The sequence below is a fragment of the Brachionichthys hirsutus genome, chromosome 21 (genome assembly GCF_040956055.1).
Source record: "Brachionichthys hirsutus isolate HB-005 chromosome 21, CSIRO-AGI_Bhir_v1, whole genome shotgun sequence".
Lineage (NCBI taxonomy): Eukaryota > Metazoa > Chordata > Actinopteri > Lophiiformes > Brachionichthyidae > Brachionichthys > Brachionichthys hirsutus.
Genome location: NC_090917.1, coordinates 5,368,666 through 5,387,964, shown reverse-complemented (window position 1 = coordinate 5,387,964; position 19,299 = coordinate 5,368,666). Strand labels below are relative to the sequence as shown.

The 19,299-nt window shown below is 42.6% G+C and overlaps 4 protein-coding genes across 4 annotated transcripts; 1 reads left to right on the top strand and 3 right to left on the bottom strand.

Moving 5' to 3' along the window:
- Positions 1-445: 445 nt before the first annotated feature.
- LOC137910178 (lysosomal dipeptide transporter MFSD1-like) lies at positions 446-4,335 on the bottom strand. The gene is made up of 13 exons (XM_068754610.1): positions 4,261-4,335; positions 3,904-4,004; positions 3,656-3,765; positions 3,501-3,556; positions 3,259-3,402; positions 3,016-3,174; positions 2,818-2,933; positions 2,630-2,730; positions 2,397-2,508; positions 2,150-2,287; positions 1,379-1,518; positions 1,173-1,284; positions 446-1,091 (listed from the first exon to the last, which is right to left on the bottom strand). The coding sequence occupies exons 1-13, from the start codon at positions 4,280-4,282 to the stop codon at positions 969-971; spliced, it is 1,434 nt and encodes a 477-aa protein (XP_068610711.1). The 5' UTR covers positions 4,283-4,335; the 3' UTR covers positions 446-968.
- Positions 4,336-5,266: 931 nt separating this feature from the next.
- Positions 5,267-9,848, bottom strand: LOC137910244 (lysosomal dipeptide transporter MFSD1-like). The gene is made up of 13 exons (XM_068754683.1): positions 9,827-9,848; positions 9,456-9,556; positions 9,254-9,363; positions 9,099-9,154; positions 8,857-9,000; positions 7,600-7,758; positions 7,402-7,517; positions 7,126-7,226; positions 6,751-6,862; positions 6,504-6,641; positions 5,696-5,835; positions 5,479-5,590; positions 5,267-5,407 (listed from the first exon to the last, which is right to left on the bottom strand). The coding sequence occupies exons 1-13, from the start codon at positions 9,846-9,848 to the stop codon at positions 5,267-5,269; spliced, it is 1,452 nt and encodes a 483-aa protein (XP_068610784.1).
- A 2,372-nt stretch (positions 9,849-12,220) lies between these two features.
- LOC137910218 (lysosomal dipeptide transporter MFSD1-like) lies at positions 12,221-15,668 on the bottom strand. Its single transcript, XM_068754652.1, has 13 exons — positions 15,647-15,668; positions 15,239-15,339; positions 15,037-15,146; positions 14,882-14,937; positions 14,640-14,783; positions 14,397-14,555; positions 14,199-14,314; positions 13,921-14,021; positions 13,562-13,673; positions 13,315-13,452; positions 12,769-12,908; positions 12,554-12,665; positions 12,221-12,482 (listed from the first exon to the last, which is right to left on the bottom strand). Exons 1-13 carry the CDS (start codon positions 15,666-15,668, stop codon positions 12,342-12,344), a joined length of 1,452 nt encoding a protein of 483 aa, XP_068610753.1. The 3' UTR covers positions 12,221-12,341.
- Positions 15,669-16,288: 620 nt separating this feature from the next.
- Positions 16,289-18,852, top strand: eme2 (essential meiotic structure-specific endonuclease subunit 2). Its single transcript, XM_068754769.1, has 8 exons — positions 16,289-16,709; positions 16,909-17,030; positions 17,295-17,387; positions 17,462-17,586; positions 17,752-17,830; positions 17,955-18,070; positions 18,159-18,348; positions 18,469-18,852. Exons 1-8 carry the CDS (start codon positions 16,289-16,291, stop codon positions 18,622-18,624), a joined length of 1,302 nt encoding a protein of 433 aa, XP_068610870.1. The 3' UTR covers positions 18,625-18,852.
- Positions 18,853-19,299: the final 447 nt, after the last annotated feature.

The following is a 19,299-nucleotide window of genomic DNA, read 5'->3' as shown; positions in this document are numbered from 1 at the left end:
TGTGGACGTCGATTAGCTGCGTAAAAACGCACGTGACTCTCATCGTTAGCTGCAGCAGCAGGTCATCGGTCACTCACTGGCTCACATTGAAAAGCAGCACAGGATGAATTTTTACGTGTTTCTCTTATTTTCAATTTAGGTTGGATTTCGTTTTTGTGCGCTGCGGAGATTTTTGCGGCGCGAAGACCGCATCAGCAGTGCGCAATTGCACGCGCGCCACTTAGAGGGTACGTTGAGGTCAAGAGCCCCACCTATTATCGGCTGGTTGGTGGTTCGAGCGCCGAGCCAACGTTTACTTGAGCCCAGCAAGTTAACCTAACCTAACCCTGGGCACATTAAAAATAAAAAAGGATTTAAAACATATAATTGATTCACTACACACAACAGTGTCACCTCATTGTTGCTAACATGGATCATATTTCATGAGTCAGGAATATGGAGGGAGTTGAAAAGTTAATGTTGTTTAATAAACCGGCCCAATCATCTGCTGTGGCAACAATGTGGTTGAAATGTTTTGCTCAAAAAGTAGAACACATTTACAATAATTTCATTTCATTTCATTTCCTAACCGCTTATTCCGTTATCGGGTCGCGGGCCAAGCTGGAGCCAATCCCAGCAGTCAATGGGCGAGAGGCAGGGGACACCCTGTACAAGCCGCCAGTTCATCGCAGGGCAACACAGAGACAGACAACCAGCCACACACACACTCACACCTACGGGCAATTTAGTGTCACCAATCAGCCTAGGCTGCATGTTTTTGGTGGTGGGAGGAAGCCGGAGAACCCGGAGAGAACCCACGCAGACACGGGGAGAACATGCAAACTCCTCACAGAACGGCCACAAGCCGGAGACGAACCTGCGACCATCTTGCTGTGAGGCAACAGTGCTTACCACTGCGCCACCGAGCCGCCCCATTTACAATAATCCATACATATAATAAAAATAAAATACTTGGGCTATATTCAAACTTAAGAGTCAAGAGTAGGAGTGATCTCCTTCGCTTCCTCTTCTTCTTCCTGGAGAAGAGCCTCTCTGTCCGAGTTCATCTTTGCCTGTTCTGACCTCTTTGTCGTCTTATTCAGGATCTCATCCTGTGGGGGGGGGGCGAAACATGATCTGAAGACCCTGAATGCAGGTATGCAAAATTGTTCACAGTCAGCTGACTGACTGACCTGTCTGTGGTCGACAACGTTGAGCAGCACTGAAGCGATGATGCAGCTGATGGTGTTGGCCAACATGAAGATCATCATCCTCTGCCAACGCCACAGTGGAATTTTAGTTTCACTGTCCAGAGAATGGAAAGACAAATGAATTCAGGAAGCACAGAACTATTGTACGAGTCACCCAATGCGGCACTGCAGTGAGTTCACCTCCCTACCTAGACTTGGTGCCTAAAATCTGTCCAACAACCAGATTAGACACTCCAATTCCAATCATCTGTATGGAGGTGGCCAGACCCATGGCTGTTCCCAGAGTCGCTTGAGGTACCACGAGGGGAATAGATGGCCACATGCTTGCCTGGAATAAAGATTCAAGATACTTTATTATCATTATGCGAACATAATAAAATCGTGAGAAGGCCCACGGCTTCAGGCACACATCATAACAATCAAATCAAAAACTAAATTCTCTCTCTTAAAGAAACAATATATATATATATACACAAAGAGAGTGAGAATCACAGCTTGTTAAGACTGGGGACCATTTTTTGTCATGAATATCTGACACAAAGACATTGAAAGACACGATTGGTGTCTCCTTCAACCGCAACGCCGTTCTGCAGAGGATCAACGGCTGTCAACACCCCACGAGAACCTGCAACTTGAGAAACTGAGTCAGAACAAAGGGCGGAAGGATCTCCTGATCTGCCACCGCCTATCAGTAAAAGGCTTAAGTCCATGCAGAGCTGATTGATTGCGTTGCTATTTGACTTCTCCATCATTGCTAATGCTAGCATTTATTGTTGTGAGCTGGAAGTGACTGACACGCCTGGAAAAGGATGCCGCTGCCTTTCTTTCTCCCTCTCTGTCATCTAATAACTAACACACACACAATACAGTATTTTCAGTGTGTTTGTGTTATTAAAAAAAAAAAAAAACATCTTCCTGAGAGAATGGGTGTTAAAAAATAAAGTGTATATAAAACTCACAGCAGCAAAGGAGTAGGTGATTCCCAGCCATATGGTGCAGATGAGAGGGGGGACGTAGGTGAAGGCCAGGAGACCAAAGACAGGCAGTGTGAGGACAGCACAGGATACAGCAAAAACGCCCCGCAGACCCACGTAATCCTGCAGCCAACACGACAGAATGTCTGTTGTACAACATATCTGTATATTTGACATTACTTTCTGCAACTTCTGGACAGTTTAGAGACAGATCTGGGTTACAGATACTCACTATGAGAATTCCCACACCGGCTGAGAGGACCAGTGAGCTGTCATAAACTGCACCAGCAATATAAGCTGCCTCTTTCTGACTGTAGCCGCTGTACTTATCCTGGATGAATTTACTGGACAGAAAAATACACAGCTATTAACACAAAATTATTCTTTGCGTATCGTAGGATCACATCAATATGGTCATTTCTGATAATATAAATGCATCCCGAAAGAATGCAATTCCACGCCTACCTCGCGTCTGCAATAAATGGGAAAATGCCATTGTAAAAGAACATGATGGTGAGAACCAGCAACCAGTATCTTAATGGGAGGAGCTTCACATCCTGAATTCTCTACACACAAACACACACAGAAAGACAAATAATTAACTCCACAAACAATCACTTCCTGAGAAAGATGAGGTCAGACACTGTTCATACCACTTTCCGGGACTCCTCTTGGATGGCGCCGTCGAGTCCCAGCTGCTTCATTCCGATTTTGTCCAGCGTGCTGACTGTAACGGCCGATAGAAAGCTAAGCACGCACAACAGTGCACCTAGAAAACAAAGCACCATGTTCCACATAGCATAAAGAAAACATTTGTATGATGTCATCATCCAGTTGTGTTGTGAACCCACCACCCCAGAGTGTCCACTGCATGCCATATTTTTCTTCAAACCTCTGGGTGAGGAAAAAGTTCAGGACTGAACCGAGGCGAGAGAAAGCCAAGGTGAGACCAAACGCCATGGCCAGCTCCTTCCCTTTGAACCAGAAGGCTGTGATGCGGTTCTGAACAACTGATGAACATGCAAACAACAGGGGAACTTAGGAAAATTATTCTGAGGTGACATTTGCTAATGGTGTGTAATAAGTGGCCTCACCGGTCAGGGATCCATTGCCTGATCCAAACAGGAGTCGGCCTGTGAGCATGAGGGGCAGCAGATAGGGAGTTCCTTTGAAGTGGGAGCCCAGTGCAAACAGTGATGAGCCCAAAACACACAGAAAGGAGAACAAAAACACTCCAACTGCAGAAAGAACAGAGGGACAACAGATTCTCCATCAGATAACATAAATCAGCTGTCTGAGGGCACAGACTGAAATATATGACATCATTTTAACTTACAGCGGTTTCCTAATTTGTCAATAAGAAACCCAGCCATGATCACCACAACGGCATTCCTGATGAGAGATGACAGCATCAGCTGTGCATGCACTAAATGCAGAAGTGCTCAGTGTGTGTGTTACAGTACAGTCAGCAGAGAGTGTGTGTTTCCTTACGTCCAGGCATAGATAGCATAAAGAAGATTGTACTGCTGAGGGGTCAAGCCCAGTCCCAGCACACAGTCAACGGTCCCATTGATCACCGTTGTGTTGGGACACGTCAGGTTCTGTCAGGTGACAGGAAGCAAACGAGAAAAATGTGAAGAGCTGCAAAACGAGGACAGGATTTGTATTTCCGACGCAAAAATATGATTTAATTTATGAGGAATCATAAATGCTGATGTGACTTTTCAGCTCCTACTTACCCCTTGGAACTGATCCTGCAGAACACTGGGGATGTCAAAGCAGAAGTAGGAGCCGAACGTCAGCAGACAGTTGAAGAAAAGCACCACAAAGCGGTAATACGCTGCAAACAAACAGACAAGCAACATAAAGAATGGATCATTGATATTTACATTCAGTGCTTGACTAAATGTGCTTAATAACAGAGCGACTTTATAAGACAACCATTGCAGCGGGCTTCGTAAAACTGCTCGCTTGGTTTTTCCGTGGCCCAGTTTGTCGGGAGAAGTAGATCCAGTTCCAGTTATTAAGCTAAACAGTAATAATAATTATAATAATAATAATTAAAAAAAAAAGAACAAGTTCGCAGTCAGACCTACCTTTCTCTGCCGGTTGAGTCATCGTGAACAAAAGCGGCGGTGGTTAAACACGGAATAATTACATGCCCTTGTGTTGTTTCCGTGGGCTGCCGAGAATCCCGGAGCGCTAGTGACGCCCGCACATCGTCGATCTCTAAAGTACATGGATGGATCTGCTTATTATTTAAAACCGCTCAGGGTCCATTTGGAAATCTGCGCGCGCAGCAACATTCCACCAGCCCAGCTGGGTTTTTTTTAAATCCTTCAAACTTTATTGAGAAAGCAACTGCACATTCCAAACATTCATACAATTTACTCAATATACTATAAGTAGTAGTAGCAAGTCTTAATAAATCCACAATAAAGAGAGCTTAATATATTATTCATTATTTAAAACTATTAATTTAAAATCAATTTAGTGTGTGATTTCTTTTACGAGTATAAACCTGTAAACATGTAAAGCTCATAAATAATTTGTATTTATTTATTATTTTTCATTAGTTCTTCAGCTTTTTTAATGAAAATAAAATCAGGAAAATATTATTTTAAAAAAATGCAGATGTACTCTATATTAAACGCCACCCATTTTAGAAAAAAAACGAGAATTATAATAAATTGGTTCTTTTTGAATTACATAAAAAGTGACAGATTTTGATGAAACTAAGGGCAATAAGATTATAGCATGTGCAATGGAATTTTTAGAGGAGTGTAACAATTTTTCCACACTTACTTTAAAAGAATCCAGGGAACCGTCCTTTTAATGGCTCATGGGTCTTGTTGGATTTTGAACAAGGGTTTAATTATCTAAGAAAGACTGTTGGTGGGTCATGTCGAGATATGCACTCTATTGAGTGTCCTTCTCATGTGGCGCAATGTAAGCATTTGTATAAACATGGTGTTAAATTTAAGTTATTTCTGCTATGGATCCCTGCCAACCCAACAAATAATATATATATATATTATTTATCAGTGTAAATTATTATCAGTGTAAATAAAATGATAAGAGCGAAATTCTCAAACTGAAATCCTAAGAGTTAATAGAATGAGGAGCAATCCCCTCCGCTTCCACATCCTGATTTTGTTCTTCCTCTGCCACAATAAGAATCTCTTGGTCTGAGTTCTTCCTTGCCTGCTCTGACCTCTTCGTCGTCTTGTTCAGGATCCCACCCTGTAGGTAAAGACATGAACTGACCATTTTGAGTGCATCATGTGCACGACATTGTGTGTGAGATGACTGACCTGTCTGTGGTCGACAACGTTGAGCAGCACTGAGGCGATGATGCAGCTGATGATGTTGGCCAGGATGAAGATCATCATCCTCTGCCAACGCCACAGTGGAATTTTAGTTTCACTGACCAGAGAATGGAAAAAAAAAACGTTCAGTAAAAAGTTAACAAAGCTCTAACATATTGTAGGAATCGCTCAATGAGGCACAGCGGTGAGTTTACTTTCATACCTAGACTTTGTGCCCAAAATCTGTCCAATGACCAGATTGGACATGCCAACTCCAAGCATATGTATGGAGCTGGCCAGACCCAGCGCTGTTCCCAGAGTTGCTTGAGGTACCACGAGGGGGATAGATGGCCACATGCTTGGCTGGAATAAAGCTCAGTTGGTTAAGACTGGGGACCATTTTTGGCATAAATTTGTGACACATAGACAATTAGCTTCTTGTAAAAATCATCTAAATCAGCATAGATCATGCTATCAATCTCAAGAAGTTCCATTATCATCTCAACTGCTCTCAGGATGTGTTTAAGGGTCTTGCAGAAGGACGCAGTGCAGGTGCCATGTTACCGGACCGCCGGTCGCATGTTTTGGACACTCGGATGAAGAGAGGGGCAGAGCTGCCAACTGACAGTTGTTGTATCGGTCTGTTGTGATGAAGAAGTAGCTGAGCTGAAAGGCAAAGTTCAATCTATGTCCCCATACTCTCACCTATGGTCATGAGCTTTGGGTCTTGACCGAAAGGATCTGTCCTGCCGGGAGGAGGCCTCAGAGAAAACCTAGAACACGCTGGAGAGACTATGTCTCTTGGATGGCCTGGGAGTGCCTCAGGACATCCCCCCCCCCCCCCCCCCCCCCCCGAGAAGAGCTCGAAGACATGTCTGGGGAGAGGGCATCCCTGACGTTACCCTCCACAATCCGGCCCAAGATAACCGGTAGAAGATGGATGGATGGATGGATGGGTGAGTAAGTGATTGGCAAAAACAAAATCTGTCAGAGAGAGTAGGTGTTTGAAATTAAAATGGATCAAAACTCACAGAAGCAAAAGAGTAGGTGATTCCCAGCCATATGGTGGCGACGAGAGGAGGGACGTAGGTGAAGGCCAAGAGACCAAATGCAGGCAGTGTGAGGACAGCACAGGATACAATGAAGATGCCCCGCAGACCCACGTAATCCTGCAGCCAACACAACAGAATGTCTGTTGTACAACATATCTGCATATTTGACATTACTTTCTGCAACTTCTGGACAGTTTAGAGACAGATCTGGGTTACATATACTCACTATGAGAATTCCCACACCGGCTGAGAGGACCAGTGAGCTGTCATAAACTGCACCAGCAATATAAGCTGCCTCTTTCTGACTGTAGCCGCTGTACTTATCCTGAATGAATTTACTGGACAGAAAAATAAATCAACACATAAGGATTTAAGGGTACATCATAGGATCACATCAAATTGGTCAGTTCTGATCAAATAAATACGTTGTGAAGTGAATTTCTTTCCAAAAAGTCTCCAAAAACATATAAACTGTCCATTTGCTGCGGGTAATATTCAGAGACCGCTTTTAGGCTCATCCTGAGCCAAAAGCTATTCAGCTAAGATCATTTCTGCCATAAAGATAACACAATATGCATGTAGGACATAATGACCGATCTACCTAGCATCTGCAACGAATGGGAAGATGCCATTGTAATAGAACATGATGGAGAGGACCAGCAGCCAGTATCTGAGTGACAGGAGCTTCACATCCTGAATTCTCTACACACAAACACACACAGAAAGAGAAACGTTTCATAATGATGAATGAATATCAATCAAAACACAATTAAATAAACTGTGGTGTTCCACAGGGTTCAATGTTAGGTCCTATGCTTTTTGAACTTGCCACTTTGAAATGTCATTAGGAGTTCATGTATAGAATAGAATAGAATACCACATTGCGGGACTCCTCTTGAATGACGCTATCGAGACCCAGCTGCTTCATTCCGATTTTGTCCAGCGTGCTGACTGTAACGGCCGATAGAAAGCTAAGCACACACAACAGTGCACCTAGAAAACAAAGAACCATGTTCCACATAGCATAAAGAAAACATTTGTATGATGTCATCATCCGGTTGTGTTGTAAACCCACCACCCCAGAGTGTCCACTGCATGCCATATTTTTCTTCAAACCTCTGGGTGAGGAAAAAGTTCAGGACTGAACCGAGGCGAGAGAAAGCCAAGGTGATACCAAACGCCATGGCCAGCTCCTTCCCTTTGAACCAGAAGGCTGTGATGCGGTTCTGAACAACTGATGAACATGCAAACAACAGGGGAACTTAGGAAAATTATTCCGAGGTGACATTGCTAATTGTATCGTTGTCGTCAAGACCACACCAACCAAGACCGAGACAAGACCAAGACATTTGGAGGCCGAGAACAAGACAAGACAAAGAATGTATATCAAAGAAAAGTCACAACAAAACAGAACAAAATGACCAGTAGCTTTTTTTCCATTACGTTTGCAATAAAAACAAATTCTGCTATGTCATTTTTGAACCAGCACAATGAAACAAATATCCAATCTCATCAATTGTATTGTTTCACTTCTACAAATTATAAAATCATACTTATTAAAACTGAACTGTCCTGACAAGCCATTATGAATGTCATTTTACAAGGAACATTTTAAAGAAAAAGGCAGGAATAATGGTTAAGTTAAATGAAGTGAGTTAAAAAAATAACAGCAAAGTATTTTTAAAATAATTTTCTTCAACATGGGTCTATAACGTTGAGATTTTGCATTTTGGTGCTTTGCCAGCCAACTTATGTGCACAGCCATGAACTTTCACTACAACAGAGAAAGCCAGACAATGTTCTTTTTAGAAATATTAATTCTCCTCAGCAGCCATAACAAGTTTCCTTCATAAAATAATAAATGACTTGGTCTGTCAATCAAAGCACACAAGGCGAAGCCCGTAAAGCGATTGGCTGATCCTACACAGACATGAGCAGCAGCACTTGCAGCGAGTCAGCAGAGCTTTGAATGACAGACCAAGTCATTCTGCCGGAAAAACGACATTATGAAATAGAAATTTGCTTTGTCAAAAACCTTTTCTATTTTACAAAATCTTGCAAAATAAATAAAAATACCTTATTTTAAAAAGTATGACATTGTTAAAATAATCATTAGGAAATATTTTATTATAATAAAATAATAATAATTAGATTTTAAAGAATAGTAAAAATATATTTCAGAATAATATTACCTTATTTTACAATTTAATGACCATATTATATATATTTGCTGTTATTTATCAAAATGGTATTTATTTCAAAATTATGTTTTTATTTATTTAATTATAACTCTTTTGGGCTTCCATAAATGGTATGTAATAAGTGGTCATACCGGTCAGGGATCCACTGCCTGATCCAAACAGGAGTCGGCCTGTGAGCATGAGGGGCAGCAGATAGGGAGTTCCTTTGAAGTGGGAGCCCAGTGCAAACAGTGATGAGCCCAAAACACAGAGAAAGGAGGACAGAAACACTCCAACTGCAGAAAGAACAGAGGGACAATCGATTCTCCGTCAGATAACATAAATCAGCTGTCTGAGGGGACAGACTGAAATATATGACATCATTTTAACTTACAGCGGTTTCCTAATTTGTCAATAAGAAACCCAGCCATGATCACCACAACGGCATTCCTGATGAGAGATGACAGCATCAGCTGTGCATGCACTAAATGCAGAAGTGCTCAGTGTGTGTGTTACGGTACAGTCAGCAGAGAGTGTGTGTTTCCTTACGTCCAGGCATAGATAGCATAAAGAAGATTGTACTGCTGAGGGGTCAAGCCCAGTCCCAGCACACAGTCAACGGTCCCATTGATCACCGTTGTGTTGGGACACGTTAGGTTCTGTCAGGTGACAGGAAGCAAACGATAAAAATGTGAAGAGCTGCAAAACGAGGACAGGCTTTATAAGAAAGCTCCTGGTACCTCCTACTTACCCCTTGGAACTGATTCTGTAAAACACTGGGGATGTCAAAGCAGAAGTAGGAGCCGAACGTTATCAGACAGTTGAAGACCAGCACCACAAAGCGGTAATACGCTGCAAACATCAAAACATAGATTATCAATGGTATTTCCTGCTTATTTATGTGCTTTCACTTAAAAAAATAGGTTTTGGATAAGAGGTGTTACCAACAGACAAGCCTGTAACATGACACCATAGTTATAGATTTAGCGATTTAGACGACCATAAATGCTGACTTCACATTAACGCCTCTCACGACGCTGAAAGCTGAAAATGCTGACTTCATGTGGATGAGCTGCTAAATTATCGGTAATTCTTCAAAAATAAACCCGCAGACAGACAAACCTTTCTCTGCCGCTTCAGTCATCGTGAGCAAAACTGACGGTGGCTGTAAAAACACCAATTATTGACATACTTTTATGTTGTTCACATGAGCTGCTTGTAATTGTGAGACAGCAAGGCTGCCCTGAACTTGTATGTCCGATCACTGTAGATCTCTAAAGTACAGGGGTAGATGTTTTTTTTTTAGCATTTTAGAAATGTGCTTCCCATTACAGCTACTGTTTCTTTTGTCATTTCAGGGCTCAATTGTTAGTCTTATAGGAGGTCCATTTCCCCCACCGTTGTCCGTGAGTCCTTTCTTTGGTCTTTAGATAAAACGTCAAAAACATTTCAATCGAGTACATTTCCTCTACAATGTCCAGCCATTGATCAATCGTTGGACGGTCACTTTTAAGACAGTTCCTTGTGATGGCCTTTTAACATGCCAGTGTTAGGATTTTAAAGAGGTAAATGTCTTTCTTCTGAATCACATCGCTGGGTATTAAACCCAGGTACACCATCCGGGGGTCCCGTGGGATCTCGCAACCAAACACCTCTTTTAGAATTAGCATAACACTGTCCCAAAATGTCAGAATTTTTTCACAGAGCCAAAAGATATGAGAGTGATTGGCTCTCCCGTGACCACATTGCCTCCAGCACTGCTGTTGTTCCCCTAGTTGTTTATTTTTAATATGAGGGGTAATAAAGAAGCAAATCAAGTTTTTCCATCCAAATTCCCTCCATCTTCTGGAGCTGGTGGTAGATTGTTGTGCTTTACACATAGATTGCCAATCACCCTCTGTCAGCGTGACATTTAATTCCATCTCCCATTTGACTTTTACATATAGTGTGGTTGCCCCATTTAATTTTTGTAAACCCTTATACAGTTTAGAAACAACCTTTGAGGGTGGGCTTCTGGATGCATTGGTCATCACTTCATTACCTTCTGCTTAAATAGCTTTCCTGACTTCTGTTTTGTAGAAGTGTCTTAATTGCAAGTACCGGTAGTCTTTTTTTTTCCAGTGCGTGGATATCCCTCCAAACATCAAACAGCCCCGTCTCTTTGATCAACGTATTAAGGTCTTTCAATCTGTAAGATTTATTTCTTCTTGTACTAGAACAGTCTAAGGAGTAATTCAGAATCGTGTTCCAGTCCCCAGCACAGACTAAAATACCCTCGCTCTCTGAGATAATTGTATCAGATAGACATTTTAAGAATTTCCTGTCACTCTCTGGAGGAACATATGTATCAGCAAATGTGACTAGCACATTGTCTATCCTATAATTATCACATATCTGCCCTCTTTGTCTCTGTTTTCTTTAATTAGTTCAAAGTTAACACGGTTAGAAATCAGAGTGGCTACACCTCTTTTTCGACTGTTTTTACAGGAGCTAAAAAAGGAATTTTGATATCAAAATGTTTTAAGTCTTCGCCAGTACTCTACTTCTCTTGACTGGATTACTCAGACCGTTTACATTTAAAGATGAGATTTTCAGGTTATGTGGCCCTTTCATACATGTTCCAGGCAATAAGTAAGCAAGTGACCCTCACAAACAAAAAACGAACAATAACAGTCATGAAACAATAACATGAACGTGAACATGAACATACTTTCAAGTGGGGAGGAGGCACTTCTGCCTCCTGACCTGTGACCCCGTTGGTGGATCGAGGGTAAAGTCTCTCATAAGGAGAGGGCCCAGTATTTAGGGTGGCTGGAATAAACTCTGCCATCCTATGAGCCCAACTATACCTATATGTAAGTGAGCTCACCTTGTTCTCAGACACACATCAGCTTCACTATATTTCAAGGCCAAAGAAAAACAGGAACAAAAAGACATCCACGTCAACAGCCCTCAATTATCAGTCATTTTGACGTCATCGGGTTCAACTGTCATTTTGAGCCGTATAATTTAAATCCACTTTTATACTTGCTCTGCTGGTCTCCTCTGAGCGGCGGCGGCTGGCCGTCGCTCCCGGCGCCACCCCCGCAGCCCCTGCGCCTTCATTTTTCCTGTTTGCCCACTCTCTCCAGCTGCAGCTCGTTGAGTAATTTTTTAGCTGTGTATTTTTGTTCAGTTTTTACCTAGTGATCCCGGCCTATCATCCCTTAGTCTTTGATTTTTTTTTTATTCCTACTGTTACTATTATTATTTGGAACTCTTTATTTGTTTGCGTTTTTGCCTCATGTGAGTAAAGACTTTTTTCTTTTATCCCTGCTTGAGTCTCTGGATTTTCGGGTCCACTTGCTAGACTGTGCCCTGATAGGAGATATTCTCTAGAAAAGAGGAATGAAAGTGAACAGGAGTAAGACGGAGTATATGTGTGTGTAAATGAAAAGGTCCCAGTGGGAACAGTGAGGTTACAAGGAATAGACAAAGAAATAAAGTTTTTATTTGTTACCAAATATATTCCACAAATCTAACAAGTGCCATGATCACGAGATAAACATTTATATTCAATTCACCTGTCTGTGGTCATGAGGTTATGGCTGATCAGTGTAAAAAAAATGATTAGGAGCAAAATTCTCAAACTGAAATCCTAAGAGTTAATAGAATGAGGAGCGATCCCCTCCGCTTCCACATCCTGATTTTGTTCTTCCTCTGCCACAATAGGAATCTCTTGGTCCGAGTTCTTCTTTGCCTGCTCTGACCTCTTCGTCGTCTTGTTCAGGATCCCACCCTGTAGGTGAAGACATGAACTGACCATTTTGAATGCATCATGTGCACAACATTGTGTGTGGGATGACTGACCTGTCTGTGGTCGACAACGTTGAGCAGCACTGAGGCGATGATGCAGCTGATGATGTTGGCCAGGATGAAGATCATCATCCTCTGCCAACGCCACAGCGGAATTTTAGTTTCACTGACCAGAGAATGGAAAAAAAAAACGTTCAGTAAAAAGTTAACGAAGCTCTAACATATTGTGGGAATCGCTCAATGAGGCACAGCAGTGTTTACTTTCATACCTAGACTTTGTGCCCAAAATCTGTCCAATGACCAGATTGGACACGCCGACTCCAAGCATATGTATGGAGCTGGCCAGACCCAGCGCTGTTCCCAGAGTCGCTTGAGGTACCACGAGGGGGATAGAGGACCACATGCTTGGCTGGAATAAAGCTCAGTTGGTTAAGACCATTTTTGTCATAAATTTGTGACACAAACTCATTTAGCTGCTTGTAAAAAATCATCAAAATCAGCATAGATTAACAACACAGACTTGAATATGTTATCCATCTCAAGAAGTTCCATTTTGGCCCATATTACTACCGCCGGTGAGGCACCGGCGTTGTCTGTCTGTCTGTTAGCAACAAGAGGTTATGGAGGGATCTTGATCAAATTTTCAGGAATTCCCATGTTGGGAATGTTAGGGTGAGGATCTCAGTCACCAGGGAGGAGTTCGGAGTAGAGCTGCTGCTCCTCCACATCAAAATGGAGCCACCTGAGGTGGCTCTGGCATCTATTTCGGATGCCTTCAGGATGGGTATTTGAAATTAAAATGGATCTAAACTCACAGAAGCAAAAGAGTAGGTGATTCCCAGCCATATGGTGGCGATGAGAGGAGAGACGTAGGTGAAGGCCAGGAGTCCAAAGACAGGCAGTGTGAGGACAGCACAGGATACAATGAAGATGCCCCGCAGACCCACGTAATCCTGCAGCCAGCACAACAGAATGTCTGTTGTACAACATATCTGCATATTTGACATTACTTTCTGCAACTTCTGGACAGTTTAGAGACAGATCTGGGTTACAGATACTCACTATGAGAATTCCCACACCAGCTGAGAGGACCAGTGAGCTGTCATAAACTGCACCAGCAATATAAGATGCCTCTTTCTGACTGTAGCCGCTGTACTTATCCTGAATGAATTTACTGGACAGAAAAATAAATCAACACATAAGGATTTAAGGGTACATCATAGGATCACATCAAAATGGTCATTTTTGATCAAATAGATACGTTGCAAAGAAGAGTAAAAAACATATATACTATCCATTTGACTGAGGTTAATATTCAGAGACTGCTTTTAGGCTCATCCTGAGCCTAAAGCTATTCAGCTATGACCATTTCTGCCCTAAAAATAACACAATATGCATGTAGGACATAATAACAGATCTACCTAGCATCTGCAACGAATGGGAAGATGCCATTGAAAAAGAACGTGATGGAGAGGACCAGCAGCCAGTATCTGAGTGACAGGAGCTTCACATCCTGAATTCTCTACACACAAACACACACAGAAAGATAAACGTTTCATAATGATGAATGAATATCAATCAAAAAACAATTAAATAAACTGTGGTGTTCCACAGGGTTCAATGTTAGGTCCTATGCTTTTTGAACTTGCCACTTTGAAATGTCATTAGGAGTTCATGTATGGAGAATAGAATAGAATACCACATTGCGAGACTCCTCTTGAATGACGCTATCGAGACCCAGCTGCTTCACCCCGATCTTATCCAATTTACCGACTACAGCGGCACATAGAAAGCTCAGCGCACCCAATAGCACACCTAGAAAACAAAGCGCCATGTTCCACATAGCATAAAGAAAACATTTGTATGATGTCATCATCCAGTTGTGTTGTAAACCCACCACCCCAGAGTGTCCACTGCATGCCATATTTTTCTTCAAACCTCTGGGTGAGGACAAAGTTCAGGACTGAACCGAGGCGAGAGAAAGCCAAGGTGAGACCAAACGCCATGGCCAGCTCCTTCCCTTTGAACCAGAAGGCTGTGATGCGGTTCTGAACAACTGATGAACATGCAAACAACAGGGGAACTTAGGAAAATTATTCTGAGGTGACATTTGCTAATGGTGTGTAATAAGTGGCCTCACCGGTCAGGGATCCATTGCCTGCTCCAAACAGGAGTCGGCCTGTGAGCATGAGGGGCAGCAGATAGGGAGTTCCTTTGAAGTGGGAGCCCAGTGCAAACAGTGATGAGCCCAAAACACAGAGAGAGGAGGACAGAAACACTCCAACTGCAGAAAGAACAGAGGGACAATCGATTCTCCGTCAGATAACATAAATCAGCTGTCTGAGGGCACAGACTGAAATATATGACATCATTTTAACTTACAGCGGTTTCCTAATTTGTCAATAAGAAACCCAGCCATGATCACCACAAAGGCATTCCTGATGAGAGATGACAGCATCAGCTGTGCATGCACTAAATGCAGAAGTGCTCAGTGTGTGTGTTACAGTACAGTCAGCAGAGAGTGTGTGTTTCCTTACGTCCAGGCATAGATAGCATAAAGAAGATTGTACTGCTGAGGGGTCAAGCCCAGTCCCAGCACACAGTCAACGGTCCCATTGATCACCGTTGTGTTGGGACACGTCAGGTTCTGTCAGGTGACAGGAAGCAAACGAGAAAAATGTGAAGAGCTGCAAAACGAGGACAGGGTTTATAAGAAAGCTCCTGGTACCTCCTACTTACCCCTTGGAACTGATTCTGTAAAACACTGGGGACGTCAAAGCAGAAGTAGGAGCCGAAGGTCATCAGACAGTTGAAGACCAGCACCACAAAGCGGTAATACGCTGCAAACATCAAAACATAGATTATCAATGGTATTTCCTGCTTATTTATGTGCTTTCACTTTTTAAAAAAAGAGGTTTTACCAACAGACAAGCCTGTAACATGACATCACAGTTATAGATTTAGCGATTTAGACAGTATTTATAAGTCAACCATAAATGCTGACTTCACATTAACTCTTCTAACGACGCTGAAAATGCTGACTCGAGCATTCAGCGTCCCAGGGAAGTGGACAGCTACGGTCTGGTTATGCGGATGAGCTAAAAATGATGGGTAATTCATCAATAATAAACCCGCAGACAGACAAACCTTTCTCTGCCGCTTCAGTCATCGTGAGCAAAAAGGATGTTGGCTGTAAAATAAACTGATTACTGACATACTTTTATGTTGTTGCTGATACAACAGGCTTCCCTGAACTTGTGCGTCCGGATCACTGTAGATCTATAAAGTACATGGATGGACATCTTTAGTTGTTTTTGGACGCCATTGATATTTTGGAAATCTGCTTCCGAGTTTTTTGTTGTTGTTGTTTTTTTACATTCTTCAAACTTTATTGATTGAGATCTGCACAAAAAATGTTGAGGTCCTGTTTCTGTTTGTTTTGTTCTTGTCACGTGTTTTTTTTCTCTTTTATCATTCATCGTTGAACAATCGTCTTGTTGTCGTTTTAAAATTAAAACAAAAAAAACATTTTATCCCGTAATAATTATATCACAATATACTCAAAATACAAAAGTAGCTTTTTTATTAAATTCAGAGTATCCCACTTTGGAACAATTTAAAATTCAAATATGTGTTCTTATTTTAAAATTAGCTAAAGGGGTTATATAGCGAACGCGGTTTTATCTCTCTTGGCCATCATCGGACACCGTAGAAGAGATTCAATCCGTCCCCTCGGTTGTAAAATGTTTCACCGAATGGGTTAACTGTGTTTACGGTCAAACTTGTGAAATGTCTGCGCTGCGCAGAGCTCAGACATGGGAAATATCCGAATCTGAGGAAAGCGACGCTGACGCAATCCGGGAAGAGAGAAATCGACCTGTAACAATTAGCACTGATTTAACAGAGGATCAGAGACTCGACCCGCAAACCCTTCCACCGTGCAGCGACCGAGTCCTGGCTCGGTCTCCGGTAAGACCGGACACGGACAGTGGTCGCACCCAAAGGAAACGCCGCACCAGAGAGGAGATCGAGGCGGACAGACAAACAGCCGGGGAGAGGAAGGAGGCGAGGCAGAGGCGGAGAGCTGCCCGAGCCCTGGAGCAGGAGGAGCGGAGAGAGGAGCAGCAGAGGAGGAGAGAGGCTGCTCGGAACCTCAAGAGCCTCAGCCCGGAGAGCTGCCTCAGGTGTCTGACGACCTGCATCGACCCAGGTACGCGAACGCACCATGCTGTCTTCAGGTGCTGTCGGAAGGTTTTTGTCTGACCGCGCGGATTTTAAAATACACCTACATTAAAAAAAAAAAAAAAAAAACGACATGTCTAACAAGAAACGAGTTTCATTCAGAATAATCTCATTTGTGCGTGCGTGTGTCTGTGTGTGTGTGTGCGTGCGTGGGCGCGTTTCTTAAGCTCTCCTGCAGCAGGAGGGTTCAGATATCTTGCTAGACACCCTTACAACGTTAGAATGGAGACGCACCATCGAGGCCCGGCAGCTCCCGCGCAGCATCACGTGGACCAGGGATTTACCACAGGTAGGATTTCACACTTCTTCTATTATCTTTTCTGTAGATATCACTTCTGCACCACCGCCCTCTAGTGGATGCCTAGCGAATGATGGTATCTGCATATATTTTTATTTCATCGTGTATTTGCTGTATGTTATATACATCTTAGAAGATGTCTCTGTCCAGGTCCTTGTCGTTTGAATTATGCGTTAATTGATATATTTTTTAGCTCGATTATTGTTATTTATTTTCTGCATTTACATATTCTTGCACTTCTTCTGCATCAAGCAGGGGGATGATAGGCAGGACGCTGTGGAGGAGGAACAAGTGGTGGTGGTGCTCGATCTTACTGACTTTATGGACACGATAGTCTCGGTTAAGAAAGTAAGTGCAGCTATTGGTTCAGGTAAATGAACTCTGACAAATTCCTTCATAATGGACTGCTGATGTCAATCCAGATGTTAGACAGTGAAGAGGAGGAGAGTGGAGCGGATTCCTTCCTCAGTCCTCTTTTGGAGTATCTCAACCGGGATGTGAAGAAGGTCGTCACCCTTCTGGTGACGGACGGTCAAGCAGATTACTGGTTGGTGCATGTGTCTCTGATGATTAATAATAAACATGGAAAATAACATTTAAGGTCTCTTCTTTTATCTGTAATAATTTGATGAATCTCTGGTGAGATTTCTTTTCTTTTTTTTTTTTTACCTTATTCTATGCTGATTGACATGGATCATTGCTTTACCGTCAGGTCCAATGCTTATGGTGAATGCTCACTAGTTGAAACACTGCGGTCCAAACTGGGGATGGATGATCTGGACATTGAGGAGGTGGGTTTGTTTTTGATCTCTCTCTCTCTCTCTCTCTCTTCCTTCCTAAACTAGCTCAATGCTGACCATTTGTTTACCTTGCAGCCTCTTTATTTATCATTTGTTTGTCTCCTCCTGTTTCCAGGTCCTTGTGTATCTGCAGCTCTGTAAGAACATCTCCCTGGCCTTCCTGGATGGCTGGCAGGAGATCACTGACCATGTGTGCGCTGTCACTAAGGCCTTATCAAAGCGGCCTTTCAAGTACGCTTGCCCCTCCAGCTGCTGCATTGACAGAGACGGGACGTTTCCATCACTATGTTTGCTGTCTTTTTGTCCTTGCTGCTTCCAGAGAGCTGGCGGAACAATCGGAGCTGTCCTTCTGTGTGGGTAGTCCGTGGGCTGGCGGCGTTCGGGTGGAGAAGGACGGGTCGGGGCTGAGTCAGGTCTGGAGCAAGCAGATCCAACAGTTGAACAGAGTTAGCTCCACTATGGCCGCCGCTCTGACTGCAGCCTACCCGTCTCCTCGGCTGCTGCTGCAGGTACAGCTGAACGAAAGCTGCAGATGGTGGTACTAGCGATTTAGAACAAAAATCAGAACATGCACAGATTAATCTCTGGTTTTTACTTCACAAATCATTGGAATGTCCTGTGTTTTTCAGGCGTACCAGAGCTTGGGGTCAGAAGAAGACAGAAAGAGGCTGCTGGTTGGGCTTGTCGTGAAAGCTGAAGGTAAAGGGAGGCATCTTGGACCTGACGTATCAGCCAGAGTTTACTTCTGCCTCACATCCCAGAACCCCCAACTGGTCCTGGACTGATCCGTCCGTTTTAGACTAAGACGGACGGACATCAGACGGAATCTCTTGTCTCACGACACTTTATCAACACTTTGCTGCTATGTTAGTGTTTACATTCCAGAAATACGCCTTAGATATCAGGTTCATTGTGTAAAACAATATTGAACTTAAAACGAAATGTAATATGGTCATTTAAATAATCATTCATTGTATTTATTTCATATTTTACAACAATATTTGTTTTGTTGTTTGACAGATTTCTGTGATTAAAGTTGAAAAAAGAATTATGTATGACCAGTAAAAATCTAATGCAAAAGAACTTGGTCTTTTACTTTTACTTCTGTGAATTTTCTCAGTATGAAAGTTCATTAGAGCGTATAAATAAGCACAAAAACATCGCTTCAGGTGATGTATCATAACCATCAAGGGTCACGGATCAATTACAAAATCGATTGAGGAATTTCCTCTTAACTTAGTACCTTTCGAGGTTTTGGGACAATTAGGTAAGGCATTCATGCAAAACAGATGGATGATACATAAGTACTGTCTGTAACTATCAAAAAGCTGAATCGTTATCTTATCTTATAAGAGTCAAAAATGAAACATTTAATTGCACATTTTTATCACACGGATTTTATTTCTAGTACCTTGAATGCACCGCGGTGCGCATCGGCAGTCGATTGGTGGCGCTAGAAG

Excerpts from the sequence above, each read along its gene's own strand:
- LOC137910178 (XM_068754610.1), bottom strand. The coding sequence starts at position 4,282 with ATGACTCAACCGGCAGAGAAAG. Across the intron at positions 3,557-3,655 it reads TATGCTATCTATGCCTGGAC|GAATGCCGTTGTGGTGATCA; the intron begins GTAAGGAAACAC and ends ATCTCTCATCAG. Across the intron at positions 2,934-3,015 it reads GCAGTGGACACTCTGGGGTG|GTGCACTGTTGTGCGTGCTT; the intron begins GTGGGTTCACAA and ends TTTGTTTTCTAG.
- LOC137910244 (XM_068754683.1), bottom strand. The coding sequence starts at position 9,848 with ATGACTGAAGCGGCAGAGAAAG. Across the intron at positions 9,557-9,826 it reads GACTGAAGCGGCAGAGAAAG|CGTATTACCGCTTTGTGGTG; the intron begins GTTTGTCTGTCT and ends TGATGTTTGCAG. Across the intron at positions 7,759-8,856 it reads AGGCAGTGGATCCCTGACCG|TTGTTCAGAACCGCATCACA; the intron begins GTATGACCACTT and ends CATGTTCATCAG.
- LOC137910218 (XM_068754652.1), bottom strand. The coding sequence starts at position 15,668 with ATGACTGAAGCGGCAGAGAAAG. Across the intron at positions 14,556-14,639 it reads AGGCAATGGATCCCTGACCG|TTGTTCAGAACCGCATCACA; the intron begins GTGAGGCCACTT and ends CATGTTCATCAG. Across the intron at positions 12,909-13,314 it reads TCACCTACTCTTTTGCTTCT|CCAAGCATGTGGTCCTCTAT; the intron begins GTGAGTTTAGAT and ends GCTTTATTCCAG.
- eme2 (XM_068754769.1), top strand. The coding sequence starts at position 16,289 with ATGTCTGCGCTGCGCAGAGCTCAGACATGGGAAATATCCGAATCTGAG. Across the intron at positions 17,587-17,751 it reads GACGGTCAAGCAGATTACTG|GTCCAATGCTTATGGTGAAT; the intron begins GTTGGTGCATGT and ends CTTTACCGTCAG. Across the intron at positions 17,831-17,954 it reads ATGATCTGGACATTGAGGAG|GTCCTTGTGTATCTGCAGCT; the intron begins GTGGGTTTGTTT and ends TCCTGTTTCCAG.